At 54.0% G+C, this 18,832-nt stretch overlaps 9 protein-coding genes across 9 annotated transcripts; 5 read left to right on the forward strand and 4 right to left on the reverse strand.

Moving 5' to 3' along the window:
- Positions 1–180: 180 nt before the first annotated feature.
- Positions 181–2,403, forward strand: PV08_11642 (uncharacterized protein; the record flags this gene model as incomplete). The annotated part of the gene is made up of 8 exons (XM_016385950.1): positions 181–477; positions 561–640; positions 735–949; positions 1,044–1,285; positions 1,392–1,422; positions 1,480–1,790; positions 1,849–2,117; positions 2,181–2,403. 8 exons carry the CDS (start codon positions 181–183, stop codon positions 2,401–2,403), a joined length of 1,668 nt encoding a protein of 555 aa, XP_016230894.1.
- Positions 2,404–2,915: 512 nt separating this feature from the next.
- PV08_11643 (uncharacterized protein) lies at positions 2,916–5,530 on the forward strand (the record flags this gene model as incomplete). The annotated part of the gene is made up of 4 exons (XM_016385951.1): positions 2,916–3,933; positions 4,058–4,341; positions 4,416–4,546; positions 4,747–5,530. The coding sequence occupies 4 exons, from the start codon at positions 2,916–2,918 to the stop codon at positions 5,528–5,530; spliced, it is 2,217 nt and encodes a 738-aa protein (XP_016230895.1).
- A 1,048-nt stretch (positions 5,531–6,578) lies between these two features.
- Positions 6,579–7,784, forward strand: PV08_11644 (uncharacterized protein; the record flags this gene model as incomplete). The annotated part of the gene is made up of 1 exon (XM_016385952.1): positions 6,579–7,784. One exon carries the CDS (start codon positions 6,579–6,581, stop codon positions 7,782–7,784), a length of 1,206 nt encoding a protein of 401 aa, XP_016230896.1.
- A 590-nt stretch (positions 7,785–8,374) lies between these two features.
- Positions 8,375–9,010, reverse strand: PV08_11645 (uncharacterized protein; the record flags this gene model as incomplete). The annotated part of the gene is made up of 1 exon (XM_016385953.1): positions 8,375–9,010. The coding sequence occupies one exon, from the start codon at positions 9,008–9,010 to the stop codon at positions 8,375–8,377; it is 636 nt and encodes a 211-aa protein (XP_016230897.1).
- Positions 9,011–9,722: 712 nt separating this feature from the next.
- On the reverse strand, positions 9,723–10,774 carry PV08_11646 (uncharacterized protein; the record flags this gene model as incomplete). Its single annotated transcript, XM_016385954.1, has 2 exons — positions 9,723–10,371; positions 10,503–10,774. 2 exons carry the CDS (start codon positions 10,772–10,774, stop codon positions 9,723–9,725), a joined length of 921 nt encoding a protein of 306 aa, XP_016230898.1.
- A 949-nt stretch (positions 10,775–11,723) lies between these two features.
- On the forward strand, positions 11,724–12,988 carry PV08_11647 (uncharacterized protein; the record flags this gene model as incomplete). Its single annotated transcript, XM_016385955.1, has 4 exons — positions 11,724–11,867; positions 11,930–12,038; positions 12,101–12,571; positions 12,630–12,988. 4 exons carry the CDS (start codon positions 11,724–11,726, stop codon positions 12,986–12,988), a joined length of 1,083 nt encoding a protein of 360 aa, XP_016230899.1.
- A 498-nt stretch (positions 12,989–13,486) lies between these two features.
- Positions 13,487–15,196, forward strand: PV08_11648 (uncharacterized protein; the record flags this gene model as incomplete). Its single annotated transcript, XM_016385956.1, has 1 exon — positions 13,487–15,196. The coding sequence occupies one exon, from the start codon at positions 13,487–13,489 to the stop codon at positions 15,194–15,196; it is 1,710 nt and encodes a 569-aa protein (XP_016230900.1).
- A 169-nt stretch (positions 15,197–15,365) lies between these two features.
- On the reverse strand, positions 15,366–16,630 carry PV08_11649 (uncharacterized protein; the record flags this gene model as incomplete). The annotated part of the gene is made up of 3 exons (XM_016385957.1): positions 15,366–15,834; positions 16,030–16,381; positions 16,564–16,630. 3 exons carry the CDS (start codon positions 16,628–16,630, stop codon positions 15,366–15,368), a joined length of 888 nt encoding a protein of 295 aa, XP_016230901.1.
- Positions 16,631–17,322: 692 nt separating this feature from the next.
- On the reverse strand, positions 17,323–18,634 carry PV08_11650 (uncharacterized protein; the record flags this gene model as incomplete). The annotated part of the gene is made up of 4 exons (XM_016385958.1): positions 17,323–17,430; positions 17,478–17,528; positions 17,585–17,884; positions 17,939–18,634. 4 exons carry the CDS (start codon positions 18,632–18,634, stop codon positions 17,323–17,325), a joined length of 1,155 nt encoding a protein of 384 aa, XP_016230902.1.
- Between the last annotated feature and the right edge of the window lie 198 nt (positions 18,635–18,832).

Here is an 18,832-nt window from a genome sequence, read left to right on the forward strand (position 1 = left end):
GATACGAGTCGACGACTGTTGCTTATCATGTCCTCGTCCGAAGGTAAGGGGCGGCAATTGAGACATGTATAATAGGAGGGAGCAGAGTCCCACTGGTCCTTGGTACACTCTCATCGCGTGTTCGCGTCAAGTAACTTTGCGTGACTTGGATCAGCACAGACACCGCCGACCACAACCACGATGACGGCCGACGCAACCGCCACAACGCCTCCTCAGGGAGGCAAGATGAACGATGCCCAGATTTCCATCGACGACATCGAGCTTCAGGCACAGGGATACACGAGGGCTATGCCCCGACGGTTCTCCCTGCTGTCGCTGATGTCCATGTCGTACGCCCTCCTGGCGACCTGGAACGGGTTCGGAAGCGCCTTTGGAACTGGATTCATTGAAGCCTCATCGGCCGGGTCCATTTGGACTCTGACCATCGCCGCAGCCATGACTGCCGTGACAGGAATCGGGATGGCCGAGTTGTCCTCTGTATGTCATGCACCTCTTCTTGAAGACTCTTTTTGCCTCTACCCTGAATGTCACCGCAAAATATTGATTGATCGGTGTCGCAGGCCTATCCCGTCGCAGGAGCGCAGTACTACTGGTCCTTTGTGGTGTCGACTCCCGAGTGGGCCCCGTTCGCTTCCTACATGTATGTATGACTGGTTGACTGTCGCGCGTTTGCTGCTATTTCACCATCTCCATCATCCATACCACGAAGCAAGCCGTTCTGACAGATTTGCCAGGTCCGCAGGCATTAGCACGCTCGGTTGGTGGCTTGGTCTTGCCAGTGTGACGAACTTCATCTCCGCCATGATCCTCGGTATCGCTCAGCTCAACCACCCGGATTATGTCATCGAGAGATGGCATATCTACCTGGTGTTTGTTATTGTGACTTGGGCCGCGATTGGCATGAACGTCTTCTTTACCAAGTGGTTGCCAGCGTGGAACAAGTTTATCTGTAAGTCTCTTGTCTTTTTGGAGCGAACCGGCGTGGAAAGCCGCGCGTGGCTAGAATGTACATGAAGGTTGATTCGAGGGCGGCGACTAATTAGTGTATTTCTCTGCTACGACAATGGTCGTGACCATGATCACAATCCTTGCGTGTGCTGCTCCAAATTACCAGCCTGCAAGTTTCGTCTTCGGAGACACGACCAATTCGACAGGCTGGTCAAACGACGGTCTTGCTTTCTTGTTGTGCACGGTGAATGCGCTGTACGGTTTCCTCGGCGTTGATTGCGGTGCACATCTCTGCGAGGAAATTCCCAACCCAACAGTCAATGTGCCCAAAGTCATCGTAAGTCTTCCATTTTTACCCCCTTTTTCCCCTTCTTATTCTCAAAAAGAAAAGAAAACAAAACAAAAGTCCGGGCTCCAGACTTGATACTGACAGACAGTAATAGATGTACCCTGTTTTAATGGGATTCGTAACTGGTGGGTCCTAATTTCTTCTGCAAATGACCTGTCCTTTTTATTGACACTCGGTTCCAGCGTTCCCCTTTGCGATTTCGCTATCTTTCGTCATCACCGACTTTGAACGTGTAATTACCACCCCTACTGGACTTCCTCTCATCGAGGTCTATTATCAAGCCACAGGCAGCAAAGCCGGCACAACTATTCTCATGCTCGCGTTCGCCCTTTGTTTCTTCGGATGTGCCACGGCCAACATCACCAGCTCAAGTCGGCAGATGTGGTCTGCTTCCAGAGATAATTGCTTTCCTCTGTCGAGGTACTGGAAACAGGTACATCCGCGCTGGCAAATGCCACTGAATGCTGCGTGCTTGTCCGGAACCCTCGTGACGGTAGGTCACGCCGAGAGTTTACCCCAACGGGAATGGAACCTTGCTGATACGTGTGTAGCTCTATGGGCTGATCTTTATCGGCTCCTCTGCCGCATTCGCGTCAATGGTCGGAGCCTGCATCGTCTTCATGACAACCTCGTATGTTCTGCCCCAGGGTATTCTAGCCTGGCGTGGTCGGGACAAGATCTTGCCTCCAAGATCTTTGGACCTGGGAAAGTTCGGGTTGCCGTTAAATGTGTTGGCCTGTGTGTGGGTCGTTTTCATCGACATCATCTACTGCATCCCTACTTCGTATCCGGTCACCACAACGAACATGAATTGGATAAGGTATGTCTTCATCACGTCCACCGAAGTGATAACCGTTCGCTGATCCATTCGTGACTCATTTAGCGTGGTCACTGTTGGTCTTGTTACTTTCCTCCTCGTTGCGTGGTACGTCAGCCAGAGGCATGTTTTCAAGGGGCCCAACATCAACTTTGAGATGCTTCAAGCCGCTCGTCAAGATGAGCTTGCTGGCCATCGAACCATTGAGGGCTTGGCTGTTGGGGCTGGAGACGATGCTATTATCGAGGCTCTCCGAAATCACTCAGTGGCGTCTGGAAAGAAAGACTGAACCGAACTGAAGTGAGTTGATCCGAGATGCATCATTTCTGTAGACTTCTATAGCTTGTGGACGGTCTTGTAAGTGGCGTCGTTGAATGGACTTGTCGTCGCTCGTGAGGTATTCAACCCGTAGTCTCTGACGTTGGCATGCAAGACACACACATAAGTATGCTGTTGATGGCGGCTGTTGAGCCGTCTCGGCTCTCGTTTATCCAGACCTAATCTCTCGATCGCCACTCTGGATTCCAGGCAATGTGCGGGGGGTTCGGAGCCATCGATAAGGCCTGAGTAGGTATTGTGCACTCCTTAAATAGGGACTTAGCGTTGTGGATACAGAGTGACCCAGGTAGGTGGAGATCTGAGATAAGGCCCAGAAGACCACAAACAACATTCAAAGGTCTCCCCACGCTCTTTGTCCCTCTTATTATCCCGGCAGAACGGATGATAGGAAGCGAAAACACTCTTCTCGTAATATAGGACTTTGAAGACTTGTCGGGTCGAAATATCCCCTCTCCACAGATCATGTCCGCGTCGTTGTCATACTCACGAAGGACTTCTTCGACTTCGACTGACCTGCACAAGTTCCGCCGCACAAATTCACTGGCATTCGCCAAGTCAGACTGCCACACCTGCTCATCGCTCAATGTCCGGTGCGATCGTCAGCGACCACGATGCACACCATGTCTCGACGCCGGTATCCTGTGTCAGGGATACTCGATGAAGCTGACATGGCATCAGAGTCACTCCATGGTGAACAAGCCGCCCAAGGTGAAGTCGGCGACGGCGAAGGGGCCGATAAACCGTGCCACCACTACTGGTGTCCAGAAGAACCATGAGAAAGAAACGCACGACCTCACCAATGCAGATGGCAAGGGTAGGACCTTCATGTTCGTGGCAGCTCGTCCATCAAAGCGAAGAAAGAGGAGCCACCAGCACCAGTCAACTACGACCAATTCCGAGTATGCGTCCTCCTCGCTGAGGGTACAGTCAGTTGTGGCTGCCGGTACGAGCAATGGTGCGAGCATGGGAGACCAGTCTGATAGCGCAAAGGGCGAGATGTCTCCAGCTTTACTTCCAGATTTGTCGCAGAGTCTTGAACAGGCACCAGCGGCTACTGCAGACATTCTGCAACTTCCCCTGCCTTCTCCACCGGCCATACCGGACCTCGAAGGTGGACTCGATCCATCCAGCATGCTCTCGTGGCATCAACAGGACCTCGACTGGATCTCTCCACCGTGCCAGCAGACCACAGCAGATCTCGATCTCGAGAGTCTAGAACAGTGTCTGGAGATTCAACGACAGCCTCTGCCTCTGGTAGATCCGCCATCACCCAATTTCAGCGCAGATCTCAATCTTCTCGACCTCTCTCAGACCTTGTGGCAAGATGAAGACGAAGATCTTGATGGCCACTTTACTCCAGAATCTTCGTCGACAAGGCTATCCCTGACATCAGACCGTGTTGGACAGGAGATGTCAGTCACGGTTCCCCAGATGCTGTATTCGACGTTGACGGAGAAATTCTACGGGTTGCTAGATATGTGTATGTCGTCTACCTACTCACTCCTTACCCCTTCCCTCGTCCACATGGTCAGTCCCGTGGCTCTTGAGATTCAGGTACCAACGATCGATAACGCTGACACCAAATGACATTTTGATACTTATAGACGACCGAGAATTCTGCTGGTATCCCATCACAAACGACTTTTCAGTCAACCCGTACCGTCTGAGACCAGAAACCACAAGAGGGTCACAGCACTTGCTCCACGCCATTGTAGCGCTGTCGTGCCACTTCAAGCTACGATCTCCTAACCAGTTACTACCCCCGTCTGACGCCATCGATCACAAGAACACGTCACTGGTGCTCTATCAGAATGCCTTGTCCAAGGAAGATGCACACATCGATGGATTGAGTCTGCTTGATACGGCCATGGCACTGTGGCAGTTTGAGGTGAGCTTTGTTTGACGTACTCTTCATGTCAAAATAAAGGACTAGGTGATCTGACACATGGTGAAAATAAAAAGGCTGCCCTCTCGTCCCTGAATATCTGGCGCACTCATCTAGGTGATGCGTATAAATTGCTCGAACTGTGTGGTGGTATTCGCAGATGGTCTGCGGGTATCAAGGCAAATACTCAGGTTGCCATGTTCCTTTGGTGAGTAGAGTAGCAACACCACATCCAACAAGCATTTCTTGGACAGATGTGCATGACCATGACATATTCCACACCCACAGAGCACTCTCGGGTACTTACCATACACACGTATATGTGCATGCACCTACTACTGACAGAACACCTTGATTTGGTTGTTTGGAATCCTCGCGCGAAGAAAGTACTAACAATGACATGCACAGGTGGGACGCAATGGTCTCTCTGTTGTCGCGAGAACAGACTGTTTTCCCGTACTCGTATTTCGAGGCCCTCCTCAAAGCTGAAGGTCGTCAACCTTGGACATTCTACGAACTCAACGGGTGTCCGCGCGAAGTGTTGGTTCCGATGATGCAACTCGCCAATCTGGCAGCGTCAAGTTCAACCAAACAGCAGAACAGGATTGCGACTGCAGATGCAAAAGTAAGCTCCAGAATCGTGGCCGAAATCGAACTCTCCCTCCGTCGCTATGAATACCACGGCGACGGTCTGAGCGATTTGGTCTTTGAGGGTATGGACTTTGACGAAGAAGCCCTCCACATCGAACGAGACCGGTACCACTGCTGCGAAGCGTTCCGGTACGCGCTGCTGATCTACATTGTGCGCATCTTCGTCCTCCCAAACACACGCACGGTGGAAAGGAAGAAGGGCGTGCACGCGAGACTGTCGTTTCTCTCGCGCGTCGTCCTGGAACATGTGCATGCGTGCCGACCAAGCGGTCGCATGATCCAGAAGCAGGCTTTGTTCCCGGTCTTCATGGCAGGCGTGGAGATCAGGGCCCACCAAGGCCACGAGAACAGGCAGTTTGTCGCAGAGTATTGTGAGAGGTGGTATGGTAAATTTGGATATCAGATGTACTCGACCGTGTTGGATGTGTGTCGCGCCGTGTGGGCTGAGAGGGACGCTGGGAATGAAGAGTATTGGTGGGGAGAAGAGTTGGATTCGAGGAGGGCAATGGAGGGGGCATTTGTGCAGTTTTGTTTTGGTTAGCAGAGGGAGACGGGAAATGGCAGACGTATAGTTAGGTATACGAGTGATTGTACCGTTTCAGATGCATACATACATACATACATACATGACGCCTGTCTTGTGGTTTTTGAGTGATCTTGAAGAGGTGGTAAGAAGGGGAAAGTGTGTGTGCGTGGTTAAGTGATATGTGGGTATCTGGCTGATGTGTGTAGGGTTGATGTGGGCGAGAGTCTGTCAGTGTTCGTGTTCTCGGGCCACAAAGCGATAGACAGGGTGCGATACGCACCCCTTCAACGACCATGAATAATATCTCAAGTAGAAATACTCGGAAATACTCAGATACTCACTCAGATACCTCTCGAGTTCAGTACGCCCGCCCTGTCACAACTTTGTGTTGCCAATGGATGGTCCGCGGAATAATACATATCCGGACTCCATCCATCAGACCAACTCTCGAGCCTCGACAACACGACAACGGCCAATTAGAAACACTCGACGTTGAAGACCCTCAAACCTCGACTCCGCGTATTCACCCTCGGGTGACCCGGAGTACAAAATTATGGTCCGGAGAACAGTACGAAGCCGACTGATTTGATCTCTGGGGTTCTCCATGGCCGGAGTAACGCTAGCCCAGTAGGTAGGTAAGCATAAACGCAGGAGACTTGACCGTTATCCTCTTCCTCTCCTCATCCTCATCGTTCTCCTTCTCTAAGCCCTCAAAGAAAAAAAAAAAGAAGGCCTGTGGATTCGGATTCGTTACGCCGCATACGTGTGTGTTTTACCAAGCAGCTTACACAAGCAACGAAGGACGGACATCGAATCTCTCTCAGACAAGCTGAAAAATAAATCGAGCGTCACCATTTGGGGAAAGGTATATATATATATATCTTTGAGCAAGCATAGTCGCATAGTGGCATATAGGATCGTCGGTCAATCATTCATGTCAGTCAGCTGGTGATCCCTAACAACGACAACAACAACGACAACAACCACTACTACTACCCCTACTTGTGTTACCGCCCTTCCCCTCAACATCTACAACACCCCCCAGGGACGACAATCGTCCATCATGACATCAAAAACCACCTTCGCCCTCATAGGGGGAGGACTCATCGCTCCGTTGCACGCCAAATACATCCAGTCGTCACCGACATGTGAACTCGTGGCCATTGTCGATCCGTTTCCCCCGGGCCAGAAGCTCGCCGAGTCGTTGAGCGTGGCGCACTACGCGAGCGTCAGCGACCTCGTCGCGGCGTCTCCTCAACAGCCAGACGTCTACATCATCTGCGTCCCTTCCGGTCTACACGTCAAACTCGCAACGGAGGTCCTCACGGCGACCACCGCCACGGCTGCCAAACCCCCGCGCGCCATCCTGGTGGAGAAGCCGTTCTGCACCGACGTGGCGTCAGGCGAGGCCCTGATCAAGCTGGCGAAGGACAGGGGGTGCTCTCTCGCGGTCGGCCACCACCGGCGCTTCCACCCCGCCATCTCGGCCGCGAAGGCGGCCGTCGCGGGCGGCAGACTGGGCAAGCTGACGGCCATGTCGGGCGTGTGGACGTGCAAGAAGAACGACGGCTACTTTTCGCTCAGGTGGCGCGTGTCGCGGTCCCAGGGCGGCGGGCCCGTGTGGACCAACTTCATCCACGACGCCGACGTGCTGCAGTACCTCGTCGGGGCGCGCGTGGTGCGCATCTGGGTGACGGGGACCGTGTCGAGAAGGGACCACCATGGCCACCACCGCGCCAACGAAGGCGGCGGCGACGATGACGGGGCTGCCGCGAAACAACGACAACAACAACCGGGCGCGAGTGACGACGACGACATCGAAGAGGGCGCGGCGATCGTGATGCAGTTCGCCAACGGCGTCGTCGGCACGTTCGTCATGAACGACAACGTCGCGAGCCCCTACGGGTGGGAGGCCGCCACCGGCGACATGCCTTCGTTCCCCAAGGCCGACGTCCCCATCGACTGCTACCGGATCTTCGGGACCGTGGGCACCATCTCGGTGCCGGATGACGTCCTGTGGACCTACGACCTCGCCGAAGCCGCCAGGAGGGATCAGGAGGTCGGCTGGGCCGTGCCCATGACGAGGGAGGTGCTGGACTTTGAGAAGAAGCACCCCTTCCAGTTGCAGATCGAGCACCTCGTCCGCGTCGTCGAGGGGAAGGAGGAGCCCAGGTGCTCCGGGCAAGATGGCCTGGACGCCGTCAAGGTCTGCGAAGCCGTCATCGAGGCTCTGGTCAAGGGTGATGGGTATCCGATTGATATTCGGTGACCACCTCAAGGGGTATTAATAAAAAGCTAAGCACTTTGTACCTCAACTCGCCTCGCCTCGCTTCACCTCGCTTCACCTCACTTCACCTTGGGGAGGGGTAGAGGATAGCCAGCCGTACGTAGGGACCGAGACAATGTATCGGTATTTTGATAATGCTCTTCGTGGACAGCCAGGCACATACCTTACGCACCTCGGCGAGATAAATTCGTTGGTGTTTTGTGGGAAATACGGCATTTATTGTAGCTACTCGTCTTTGCTTTGGGAATGTTTGTCCAGTCAACCTGGTAAACACCGTTCCCACTTCGAAGACGAGTATTTCCGTCTCTACCCTACCTGGACACCTTACCTACCTTACCTACTCCTTGGCCTAACGCCCTAGTTAGTCGGGTACGTAGTCCTCTTGCAGAGTCTGTGCCGACAAGGTACCTACCTAAGGAGGTAGGTCGCTTGTACGGACGGATTCATATCCATATGCATAGGTATCCATTTTCATCTGCAAATTTTTCAGCGTCAGGATCAGGATTCGGCTTTCGGTTTCCGGCTTAAGCCTCAGCATCAGCTGCAAGCCCAAGGTCAAGCCCAAGTCAAGTTCAGCTCTTCTTGGACCCCTCTGCGACCAACTCCTCTACCGTCTTCATCTTCTTATCATTGTTCTCCCCGACGTCAAGCGGTACCAAAATCCTGCTGACGGCATTATACCCCGCTACGACGGTGACCAACTCGAGGATTTCTCTGTCGTTGAACAGGGTCTTGAGCGTCTCGAACGTCGCGTCCTGCACCCGTACGTCCACGGTCGCTTCGTCCGTGTACCTGAGCACGGCGGTCTCTTTGTCACTGAGCGTAGTTGTCCCGTCGTGGGCGGGTGATTGTGTCAGGGCCTCGACTACGCCTCCCTTGGGCGCGCTCCGTGCCACCTCCAGCGCACCGGGCGCCAGGCCTGCCTTCAGCGCCAGCGCGGCGTGGATGTTCCATTCGTACACGGCCGTCGTGAGGATGGCGACACGGGAGATGGCCAGTTCGAGAAGCGATTGCGGTACTATGGTCTCGGTGCGCAGCGCGCCCACAAAGGCGTTGTAGCCGTTCGCGACCGGCGGCGAGTGTAAGAGTGTGAGGTCGAGAGGGATCAGAGGCCGCGGTTTGCGCCGCGCTGCTATCCGCGCGTAAATATCGGATACTGACGCGGGGGAGCCTGCGGGCGGCGTCGAGGGTGCGTAGGGGAGACGCATGGTTGTGTCGTCGAGGAACACCCACGTTGCGAAGAGGTATGAATGAGGTGGGTGCGTGCGGTAAGATGTTAAGGACCTGTATGCAAGAGGGTGATGTGCAGTAGTAGAGCCTTGGAGAGCAAAGGAATACCTGGTAGATCGCTTGGAGGGAGTGGTTACCTAGGTACATATAATAAATCTTGGGCGCCCGCTTCCGATCAACGAACGGTATTTACAGTATGTTGGACGCAAACGTGTGTCGTTCCTCTAGACGTCTGCGGGGTCCTTCTCACACAGCAGCTGCTTCCGATGCACGGGTAGGGTTGTACCTTTACTCACCAATCACTCGTACGAGACATTTATTCTGAGCCGCGCATATTCGTTTACCATCACGAGGCTTCAGCGGGCAATGGGAAGGGATGGGAGAGGTGAACTAGTCAATGCGACAGTGACGAGATTTTTGGTGTAACCAGATATATATACAATATGTCGGTTCCACGATGATAGTCCATATTTACTTGCTTTCGTGCTTCAAGATTCTTTTCTTCGTATGCTAAGATGGCCTGTCTCCCATTCTGCGACAGCTTTACAAGACGTTGAAGTCTCGGGCCCATGACGAGCTGAATATGCCAAAAACAAAACGCCCCCCCTTAAAGCGTAAAACATTTACACACATACACGCTGCTAATGTCATCAAAATCAAGAGCAAGGTGAATCTCTCTCCTTGCTATGCTCAGAAAACAGTGTGAACCCAACCGGCCTTCTGGCCGGGCTTCAACGGAGCCAGGGTGACGTTGTACTCCAGGTCCAACTGGGCCTTGGGGTCTGTGGAAGGCTTGAAGTCCAGCAGCAGGTCATCCTTGACCGCGCACACCGAGTCGCTGGTCACGTACGGGTCGTCGCGGGGGTAGAGTTGCGTGGTCACGGACTTGTAGCCGTCGCCGCTGACCATGAGGTGGATGTGGGCTGGTCTCATGGGGTGGCGGTCCATCAGGTTCAGGAGCACGCCGGCAGGACCGTCGGTGGGCAGAGAGTACGCGGTCGGGTGGTAGCAGTAGTAGTAGTATTCGCCCTTTTCGTTGGTGCGGAACTTGCCCCGGAGGTTGTTGACGGACTGGTCGTCGTCTTGGAAATCGTACTTGCCGTTCGCCGACGCCTGCCAGATGTCGACGATGGCGTTGGGGATGGGCTTGCCGGTCTTGCAGTCGCTGACCACGCCGTGCATGCGAGTGACTCGGCCGGTCGGGTAGGGGTCTTGGACGATGCTGTCGCCGAGCTCACGGAATGGGGCGTGAGGGCTCCAGAATGGACCGAGGATCGTGGATGATGTCGGGGTCTCGTCGCTGTCCAGCATGATTTTGTTGGCGACTTCGTCCACCAGGCTAAGAAAAAAAAATATCGCATGTTAGTGGTGGTGTGCTTTTAGTTTTGCATGCGAGGCAGAAGATTTCAAGCTCTTCAAGATCATGCGTCTCCTACTTCGAATTTTCTCTCGGGAGGCGAAACAACTTACGATTCAATGCCCAGGACATCGCAGATTCGTTGGCCTTCGTTTCTCTTGGAGTCACTGATCTGCCCGATGGAGTTGATAAACTGAACACCTCTCATCCATTCCTCGGGAGACAATTCAGTCTCGCGTATAAAGTCGTGGAGATGTTGGATCAGGTTTCCGAGGACAAATCGTGCGCGGTCGGGCGTCTTTGGGCCCATGGCATCGATGAGGCTCTGTGTAAAGTAGGGATCATATTTGTGAGTCGATCCGTTGGTGTTACCGTTGGAAGACATGGTGGCGATGTGAGGATTGGGAGATTTTGTTTAGAGCGGGTCGACGAGTGCAAGGCGAGGGTTCAGAACACACACACACACACACACACAAGGTGTTAAGTCGAATACTATGACTGGCGATGAAGATGGAAAGAAAGGGTGATGATCTGGAGAATCGTGAAAAGACAAACAGCTATTCAGAACTACGTTCGACGAAGGCTACCCAGCCCATATATATATTGAATCGAGGGCTGCCCTCGTCGGTGCCGGCAGTGGAAATCGGCTTCAGGAGTTTGATTCTCATAACGCCAATCTCTGCCCCGAGTCTTCAATTCTGGGGAACCTCGCACGCTTCGGAATAAAGTAAAAATGCCATGGACCAATTGTGAGGTCCGTGACTCTAAGCATGATGGGCATTTGCACATCGGCAAATCGAGGCGCCTCCAACTACCGTGGATGGCGTTCTGTACCTTGCTCGCTTCCCTTGCGTATTGTTAGGTATTCAGGCCACTGGGCGTGGACATCGCCCGCAGTCGCACTTAACGGGGACCGCTAAAGACTCCCGCCTATAGGCGCTGCAGCCTGGGCCCCTGGCGGCCTCTCCAGTTTTGCCCGGCACAGGCTTCGACAGCCAAAGCCGGTACTGAAAAAACCGCCCAATGTCCCGATCCCCGAGCGAGACCACCATTTTCCCCCGATAATTGCTCTCCCAAGGGGCGAGCGCTCCGTACTAGTTTACAATTAGTTACTGGTGCTCGACCGTAGTCCACTCGGTGCACGTATCGGGCACGTATCGTGCACGGCTTTCGGCAAGTCACCTCGGCACCCCCCGTTTTGCGCATGAGGCTGCCACACCCAAGCCATCTTCTGCTGTAGCCATGTGACTTTGGTTCAGACTGTTACCATATCGTGACTGAGGCATACACACGCAGGTGTACAGGTAGGTGTACAGGTGTACCAGGTGTCCAAGATGAAGCACCATTTGATGATAGGGACGTGGACGCCTCCCGGAGCAATCTTCACGGTAGAATTCGACGACGAAGCCTGGACCTTGAAATTGGTCAAGCGAACCGCCATTCCTGAAGATGAGCCTATATCATGGATGACGTTTGATGTGAGTGGTAATAGGAACCGAGACGAGACCGCAGACTCAACACTGACATTCGCACCTTGCAGCACCAAAGAAAGAACATCTATGGAGCTTCCATGAAGAAGTGGTCCAGCCACGCTGTCGACGCACCGGACAATATCTCACACGAGATCTCACATCCCATGAGCCATGACCGTAGGTTGAGTTTTCCTCGCCACCAAGTCGAGGTGCTGACTGACTGACTTGCTCGTGGACAGCTCGGGCACAGAGCGCTGAGACCCGCACCAGGGCCATCTTCGTTCTGGCAGCCAAGCAGCCACCTTACTGTGTCTATGGCAACCCATTCTACGAGCACGCAGGCTACGGCAATGTCTTTTCTGTCGACAACACTGGCAAGCTCGACAAGAACATTCAGAACTACGAGTACAGCGAAAAGTCGGCCATCCACGGCATGGTCTTCGACCCGACCGAGACGTATCTGTACTCTGCCGACATGTGGGCGGACAAAATCTGGACACACCAAAAGGCAAGCGACGGCACGCTCACCTTGGTTGGCAGCGTCGATGCACCTTCCACCGGCGACCATCCTCGATGGGTTGACATCCACCCCGGCGGGAAGTATCTGTATGTGTTGATGGAAGCTGGAAACAGGCTGGGTGAATACGTGATTGACGAAAAGACTCATCTGCCTGTCTTTACGCACAACATCTATCCGTTGGTTCCTCCAGGTATGACTCCTCCAGGTGCCCTTTGATGTTGAGATATCGGTAAGCTGACCTGACCCAGGTGTTCGAGATCTCAAGAAGATGTACAGATCAGACGTGGTGTTTTGTTCCCAGAGTGGAAAACATCTCTTCGCTACGGCGAGATCCAATTCGTCCAGCGTGACGGGCTACATTAGCGCTTTCAAGCTGGGGCCGCAGGGGCAGATCGAGCGTCAGTTATGTATCAGTCCAACGCCTAATAGTGGTGGTCATTCGAATGCTGTCAGTCCGTGTCCGTGGACCGACGAGTGGTTGGCTTTGACGGATGACCAGGACGGTTGGATAGAGATTTACCGGTGGCACGATGAGTATCTTTCCAGAGTGGCTCACTTGGATATCAAGGAGCCTGGGTTTGGCATGAATGCGATATGGTATGACTAGGATGCCCAGCCAATGCATGACATTGTTACAATAGCTTGCCCGTAATGCTCGAGGTGATGGTGGAGTCTGGGGTCGCGGGCGGCAGAGGCGGATAAAAACTTTTCCGCCGAGCATCCAGAGTGTTCTAGTCTCACCAGGGCTTAGCGCACTCGCCTGCGCCCGCTCTAACCAAAAGCGTCGCGTAAGGCGGGGTTCGTTTCCGATGCAGTCCAGAGGCACCTGTGCACGGCAGATGCACCCGGAATTCTGCCCTCCACCATTTCCGAGGCCTCCAAGATTTTTGCGAGCTTTTCTGTCTCCAAGCACTTCCACCGAAACACTGCGGAGACTGAAAGAGGCAGATAGATCTGATACCGTTATACGTGACTGTGGCCTGACACTGTCTTACGTCGGAATTCTCCTCACCAGGGCGGAAGAGGTTGCGTGGACGAGACCAAACGAAGCAGAGCACGCAAAGCCAGACGGACATTGGAATTGCCCGCTGCTATCGCCGCCACGATGCCTTCATCTAACCCGGTTCGCGGGTTGCTGTTTGTGACCATGCAACCCAAAGACACCTTGTCGCCAGAGCTCTTCCACGACTGGTACAATAACGAACATGGACCAAACAGGACGCGACTGTCGTTCATGCCCAATGGCTTCCGATACCGAGCCTTGGACCTTTCGTCGCCGGATGCTGGAACACAGTCGAAACCGGAGTTCTTGGCCATTTACGATGTCACCGACATGCACCAGTTCACAGAACAGCCGTACCAGTACCTGCGCGCACCGCCCGGCAAGACACAGCGGGAGATCGACGTCATGGCCCAGATCTGGGTTGATCGGTATACGCTGGATTTCGTCGGCGAGCAAATCAACGACAAGACCTTCTTGAAACTCGAGTCGCCCGAACATTTCAAGGAGAACCAGGAGGGGAATCTGTTGACGACGTTCAAATTTCGCCTATCTCCCGACCAGCTCTCAACGACGCAGGAGTGGATCGAGAAGAAGGTGCTGCCGAAGGTCAGAGAGATTCCCGGATGGAGGAGGACGTCGTGGTTCAAGACGTCGTATCTTGAGCCACTCAAAGACGGACAGCTCGACTTTGTCTTGATCAACGAATTCACACCGTCAACGGAGGTGGGATCACTTGACACCGTGTACGACGGTGCACCCACCGCGGACGCCGTAGCGAGAAAGTACGAACTCTTTTACACTTTCGGGACTGCCGCTCGTCACCTGGCAATCGTAGCGCCGTGGACGTCGCCGGACGGCGTGACGAAGACGATACCAAATGTTGACCCGTTCGGGTCGGCAATTGAATCGACAGTAACGACCAGCGACGGTGCAGTTCTCCCGTTCCGTCTAGAAGGTAATTCCGATCCAGACGCGCCGGCGCTGGTCCTGGTCAATTCGGTTCTCACGACGTGGGGTATCTGGGACAATTTTCTAAAACACTTCTTCTCCCTTCCGCAAAACCACAAATACCGTGTCGTGCGCTTCCTTGCGCGCGGTCGAGTCATCCCCAGCGGCACCACGACTCCCGTGACGACCGAAGTCCAGGCCGCGGACGTCATTGCGATCCTCGACGCTCTCCGCATACCCCAGGCTGCCGGGCTGGTCGGTGTGTCCATGGGCGGGGCGACAGCGATCGCGACGGCGTTGACGTATCCGTCGCGGATCGCGTCGTTTATAGCATGCGACACTTCGGCCAAATCTCCAGCGGGGAACAAAGATACCTGGGGCCAACGTATCGCCGTGGCCGAGAAGGAAGCCAAGACTCTCCGCCTGTCGTCCCTGTTTGGCGACGAGTCAGCCGACGCAAGCCCCCAACCTGTTGTCGGCGAGGAGTTGGCCGAGATGACGGTGCGCCGGTGGTTCGTGCCGGAGTCGTACGATGATCCTGCGCTTGTTCCGGAGATTGAGAAAGTCAAGAAGATGGTGGTGACCAACTCGCTCCCCGAATTTCAACGAGGCGTCGAGACGCTGTTCAACTACGATTACACGGACATGCTCTCTGGGTACAAGGGTCGAGGTGCGTTCCTCGTCGGTGCCGGTGACGGTGTCCTCCCAAAAGGAATGGAGAAGCTGTCGCAGGTACTAGGGTCCGCAGAGGGAAAGACGGCACCGTTTAAAGTCGTCGAGGGTGCTGGACATTTACCCATGGTGGAGAGACCTCAAGCGGTGGCCGAGTTTGTGAGTGATTTTCTCAACGACGGATCATCTTAGATGCCACTGAATGAAAAGAAACCCAGGCACTCGGTAACGTGTAGATAGCTGTGAGGACAAACAATGTATAAAAATGTCTAGTCAGTCAGTACAGTGTATTCGACTTTGTCGGCAACCCGCGAAAGACTTCTTTTGTGTGGCAGCGGTGGTGGTATGTACTGTATGGCTCTTACAACTTTGCCTTTGCCTCTGACTTGACAGGCGGCGGCGGCGGCGGCAACCTCCCAACACTCAAATGAGCACCTCCGTCCACCTCGATATCCACGCCGTTGATGTACCCTGCCACCGGCGACGCGAGGAAGAGCGTCACCCCCGCAATGTCCTCAGGCACGCCCAGCCTCCGGCGCGGGTTCGTCGAGCCGATGTGCTCGGCGCCGCCGAGGTTCTCGATCAGGCCGTTGGCCAGCTTCGACGGGAAAAACCCGGGGGCCACGGTGTTGGTCGTGATGTTCCGCGGGCCCAGCTCGACGGCGAGGTTGCGCGCGAGATGGTGCGCCGCCGCCTTGGACGCAGAGTACATTATCGTCCCGTTCTCGCCCGTGTGCGGGACGGTGACGCCGGCCGTCGAACTGACCACGATGACGCGGGCCGGGTCGCCTGGTGTCGCTGACGCTGATCTCTCGAGGAGAGGCGCGAAGCTAGTACGACGCCCAGACATTGGTCAGTTAGTTTAGTGAGTTTGACTTCCCATCAATCCCTTTTTTTCTTTTTGAGGGACGACGGTTCTGCTTTGCCATGGCCCAGCTGGCAGTGTGCTGTGAAGAGATGGAATGGGACGAGAAGGAGGAGGAGGACGAGGAACCAATTCGTGGGAGGGAGACAACAAGACGTACGTTCTGACAATGTTGAATATCCCCCGGACATTCAAATCGAGGATCTTCGCATTGGCCCAGTCCGGCGTCGTATCAAACGGCCCTCCCCACGTCGCGCCCGCGTTGGCGACGAGGATGTGTAGAGACGATTCGACCTTCTGCACTTCTTCACACAGCCGCTGCACTTCCTTCTCCTCGGCCACGTTGGCCGCGATGCCGACCGCCCTGCCCTGGATGCCCGGGAGGGCGTTGAGCCTGTCGACTGCCTGGTTGATCCCCTGGGCTCCTTCGGCCTTGCGGGCCGTGATGAAGACTGTCTTTGCGCCCGCCCGGAGAAATGCCGTTGCGGCGTGGAGGCCCAACCCGCGGGATCCTAGATTTGAAAAGGAAAAAGGCAAAAAGCTTCAGTATTTGATGACCTTGGAACACGACACGACACGACACGGACACGAGAGGTACGCCATGTGATGGTGAAAAATGAGACCGGATAGTAATTTGTGTGTAATAGGACGGACCTTGAACCAGGTCACCTAGGCCAGATGGATGGATACTTACCGCCTGTCACGAGGGCGACTTTGCCGCTGAGATTGAAAAAGTTGTCGAAGTTGGCGAGTTCCGACATGCTGTGCAGGTTCTGTCCGGGCTACTCTTCTGTCTAGAGATCAATTTTTGCTTGGTGTTCAAGATGCTGCAGAATACGGTTCCTGCACTGAGGAAGTCAGTACGAGTCGTTTATGCAAAGTGATGCGGACTGGGGGGTTGGTGAAGAACCTCGGCACAAGGTAGATCTGAGATGGAGAAGGGTTGGTCTAGACACCTCGACAGGGTTCGTTGACATTGGCACCGATGTACTCAGGCTGATTAACGCGCCTACACACTCTATCTTTCTGTGAAGTTTCGGCTCTTGGACAGCTTTGTAGGACGAAAACGTTGGATCTGAGTCGAGGCCGAGGAGGTTGGTAGTGGTGGTGCCACCTTCTGGAACGGCTCCGTGTTCCCCAAGCTCACTCTGGGCCTTATTCAATGAGCCCGGAAATGGTCCCAGATCGTGTATCCCTCTCAGAAGAAGAATACTAAACCACCAATTGCGATCTTGCAGAGCGCAAGCAAGCGTTTACAGTTGTCACAATGCTACAGTTTGGCTCCAGAGGCGTGAGCATCCCCGAGATGTCCTCCTCAATGTCTCCGTCCTTCATGATGTGCCCCTGCGGGTATTCGTCTTACAGTCACCACACTAGAACAGGCTTTATCGTCCGTCCATCGTGCATCTCGGATAATGCTGTGCCGTACTCTTTTGCCTGTTGAAGCTTGATGTCAACACGGAAGGGGAAGTGGATGCAAATCACCTACAGGATATAGCTTGACCAGCTTGTCAATGGGGAACTGACCAGCCCGGAAATGCTTGATCATCGTGGGTATGTACTGGGGTTCATTAATCTCAGTACTCACGGAATGAACTGTAGACATACCTCTCCGGGTGTTGCATCGCCTTCAATGCAACCTCGCAATATCTTCCCTGTCTGTTGTGTCTCTTGTTGAGCAAACTGGACGGGACGACAGCGAAATGATTACTCACTTGCAAGAAAGATACCACATGAACGATCAGTTGAGCATCCATGGGTGGAACTCCAACGACTATCATCTGTCCCCGGTTTGCAGTCATGGCCAACCCATTCTCAATGAGTCTCATATTGCCAGTAGTATCGAGTGTAATTGTGGAGCCTGCGCCCTTCGTGAGGGACTTTACTTCTGCAACCAGATCCTCGGTTTCAGTGCTATTTATGACATGTGTCGCTCCAAACTCTCGGGCAAGTTGAAGCCTTTGCTCAACCCGGTCAATTGCGATGATGGTGTGGCATTTGTTAAGTTTTGCACCCTGTCAGACCTCAGTACCCGTGTACCAACACGCAGACATGCAGCACGACCTTACCGCAATGGCCGAGAAGCCGACTCCTCCAATTCCCATCACGACAACCGCGTCACCAGAGCCTGCCTTGGCCACCAGATCGATGGCTCCGAACCCCGTTTGGAAGCCACATCCTAAAGGAGCAAAAATCTTCAACTCTGACTCGTCGTGGATGAGCGAGGAAACGTTGACGACGGAAGCCTGCCTTGCAATCGTGTAACTAGCCATACTTGACTGTCCGAAGAAAAGGCCGCCAATATTCTGCCCATCAGGAGAGAGAAATGTTTCAGGGTCCGTAACGTAGTTCACCGTCGAGAACGATTCACAGTATGATGGGTGAAGAGCAGAACAGTCTCGACATGTGCTGCAATACGAGAACGAAAGCAAGACGGCGTCACCTGGCTTGCCAACTTGGACGTTCTTCCCGACTTGCTCAATGTATCCCGCCCCTTTCCCCGTCAGCTCTGCCTGCGAGAATCGAAGTTGTGGAAAATACCAACCTTCATGACCGAGGACCTTGGGGTATGGCGTGAACGGAGGTTGCATGGCTCCAAACAAGAGGTCTGTATGGCATATGCCCGTTGCAACGACTCGAATCAACACTTCATCATCTTTCAGGTCTCGTATCGAGACATCTTCGAGTCTCAAGTCTATTTGGCCTTCAGTAGGTTCGTATGAAACAATTGCCCGTGCAAGCACGGAGTTTTGCGGAGGAGACATGCTGGTTGAAATGGTTGTATGGCGTGGACCTACTCTCGAGGCGGCTTCGCTCCGTGTTCTTTGTGAAGTCCTTACTTCGTCGAATCTGCTGATACCGTGTCGGACAAGTCTTTCCAAAGTCGCTCTTATGCTTAGATTGCATGACTCGCCAGCACTATTTCGACGTAAAGTTAAATTGTAGCTCCAGATTCTTTCCCC

This window comes from Exophiala spinifera (genome assembly GCF_000836115.1).
Source record: "Exophiala spinifera strain CBS 89968 unplaced genomic scaffold supercont1.9, whole genome shotgun sequence".
Classification (NCBI taxonomy): domain Eukaryota; kingdom Fungi; phylum Ascomycota; class Eurotiomycetes; order Chaetothyriales; family Herpotrichiellaceae; genus Exophiala; species Exophiala spinifera.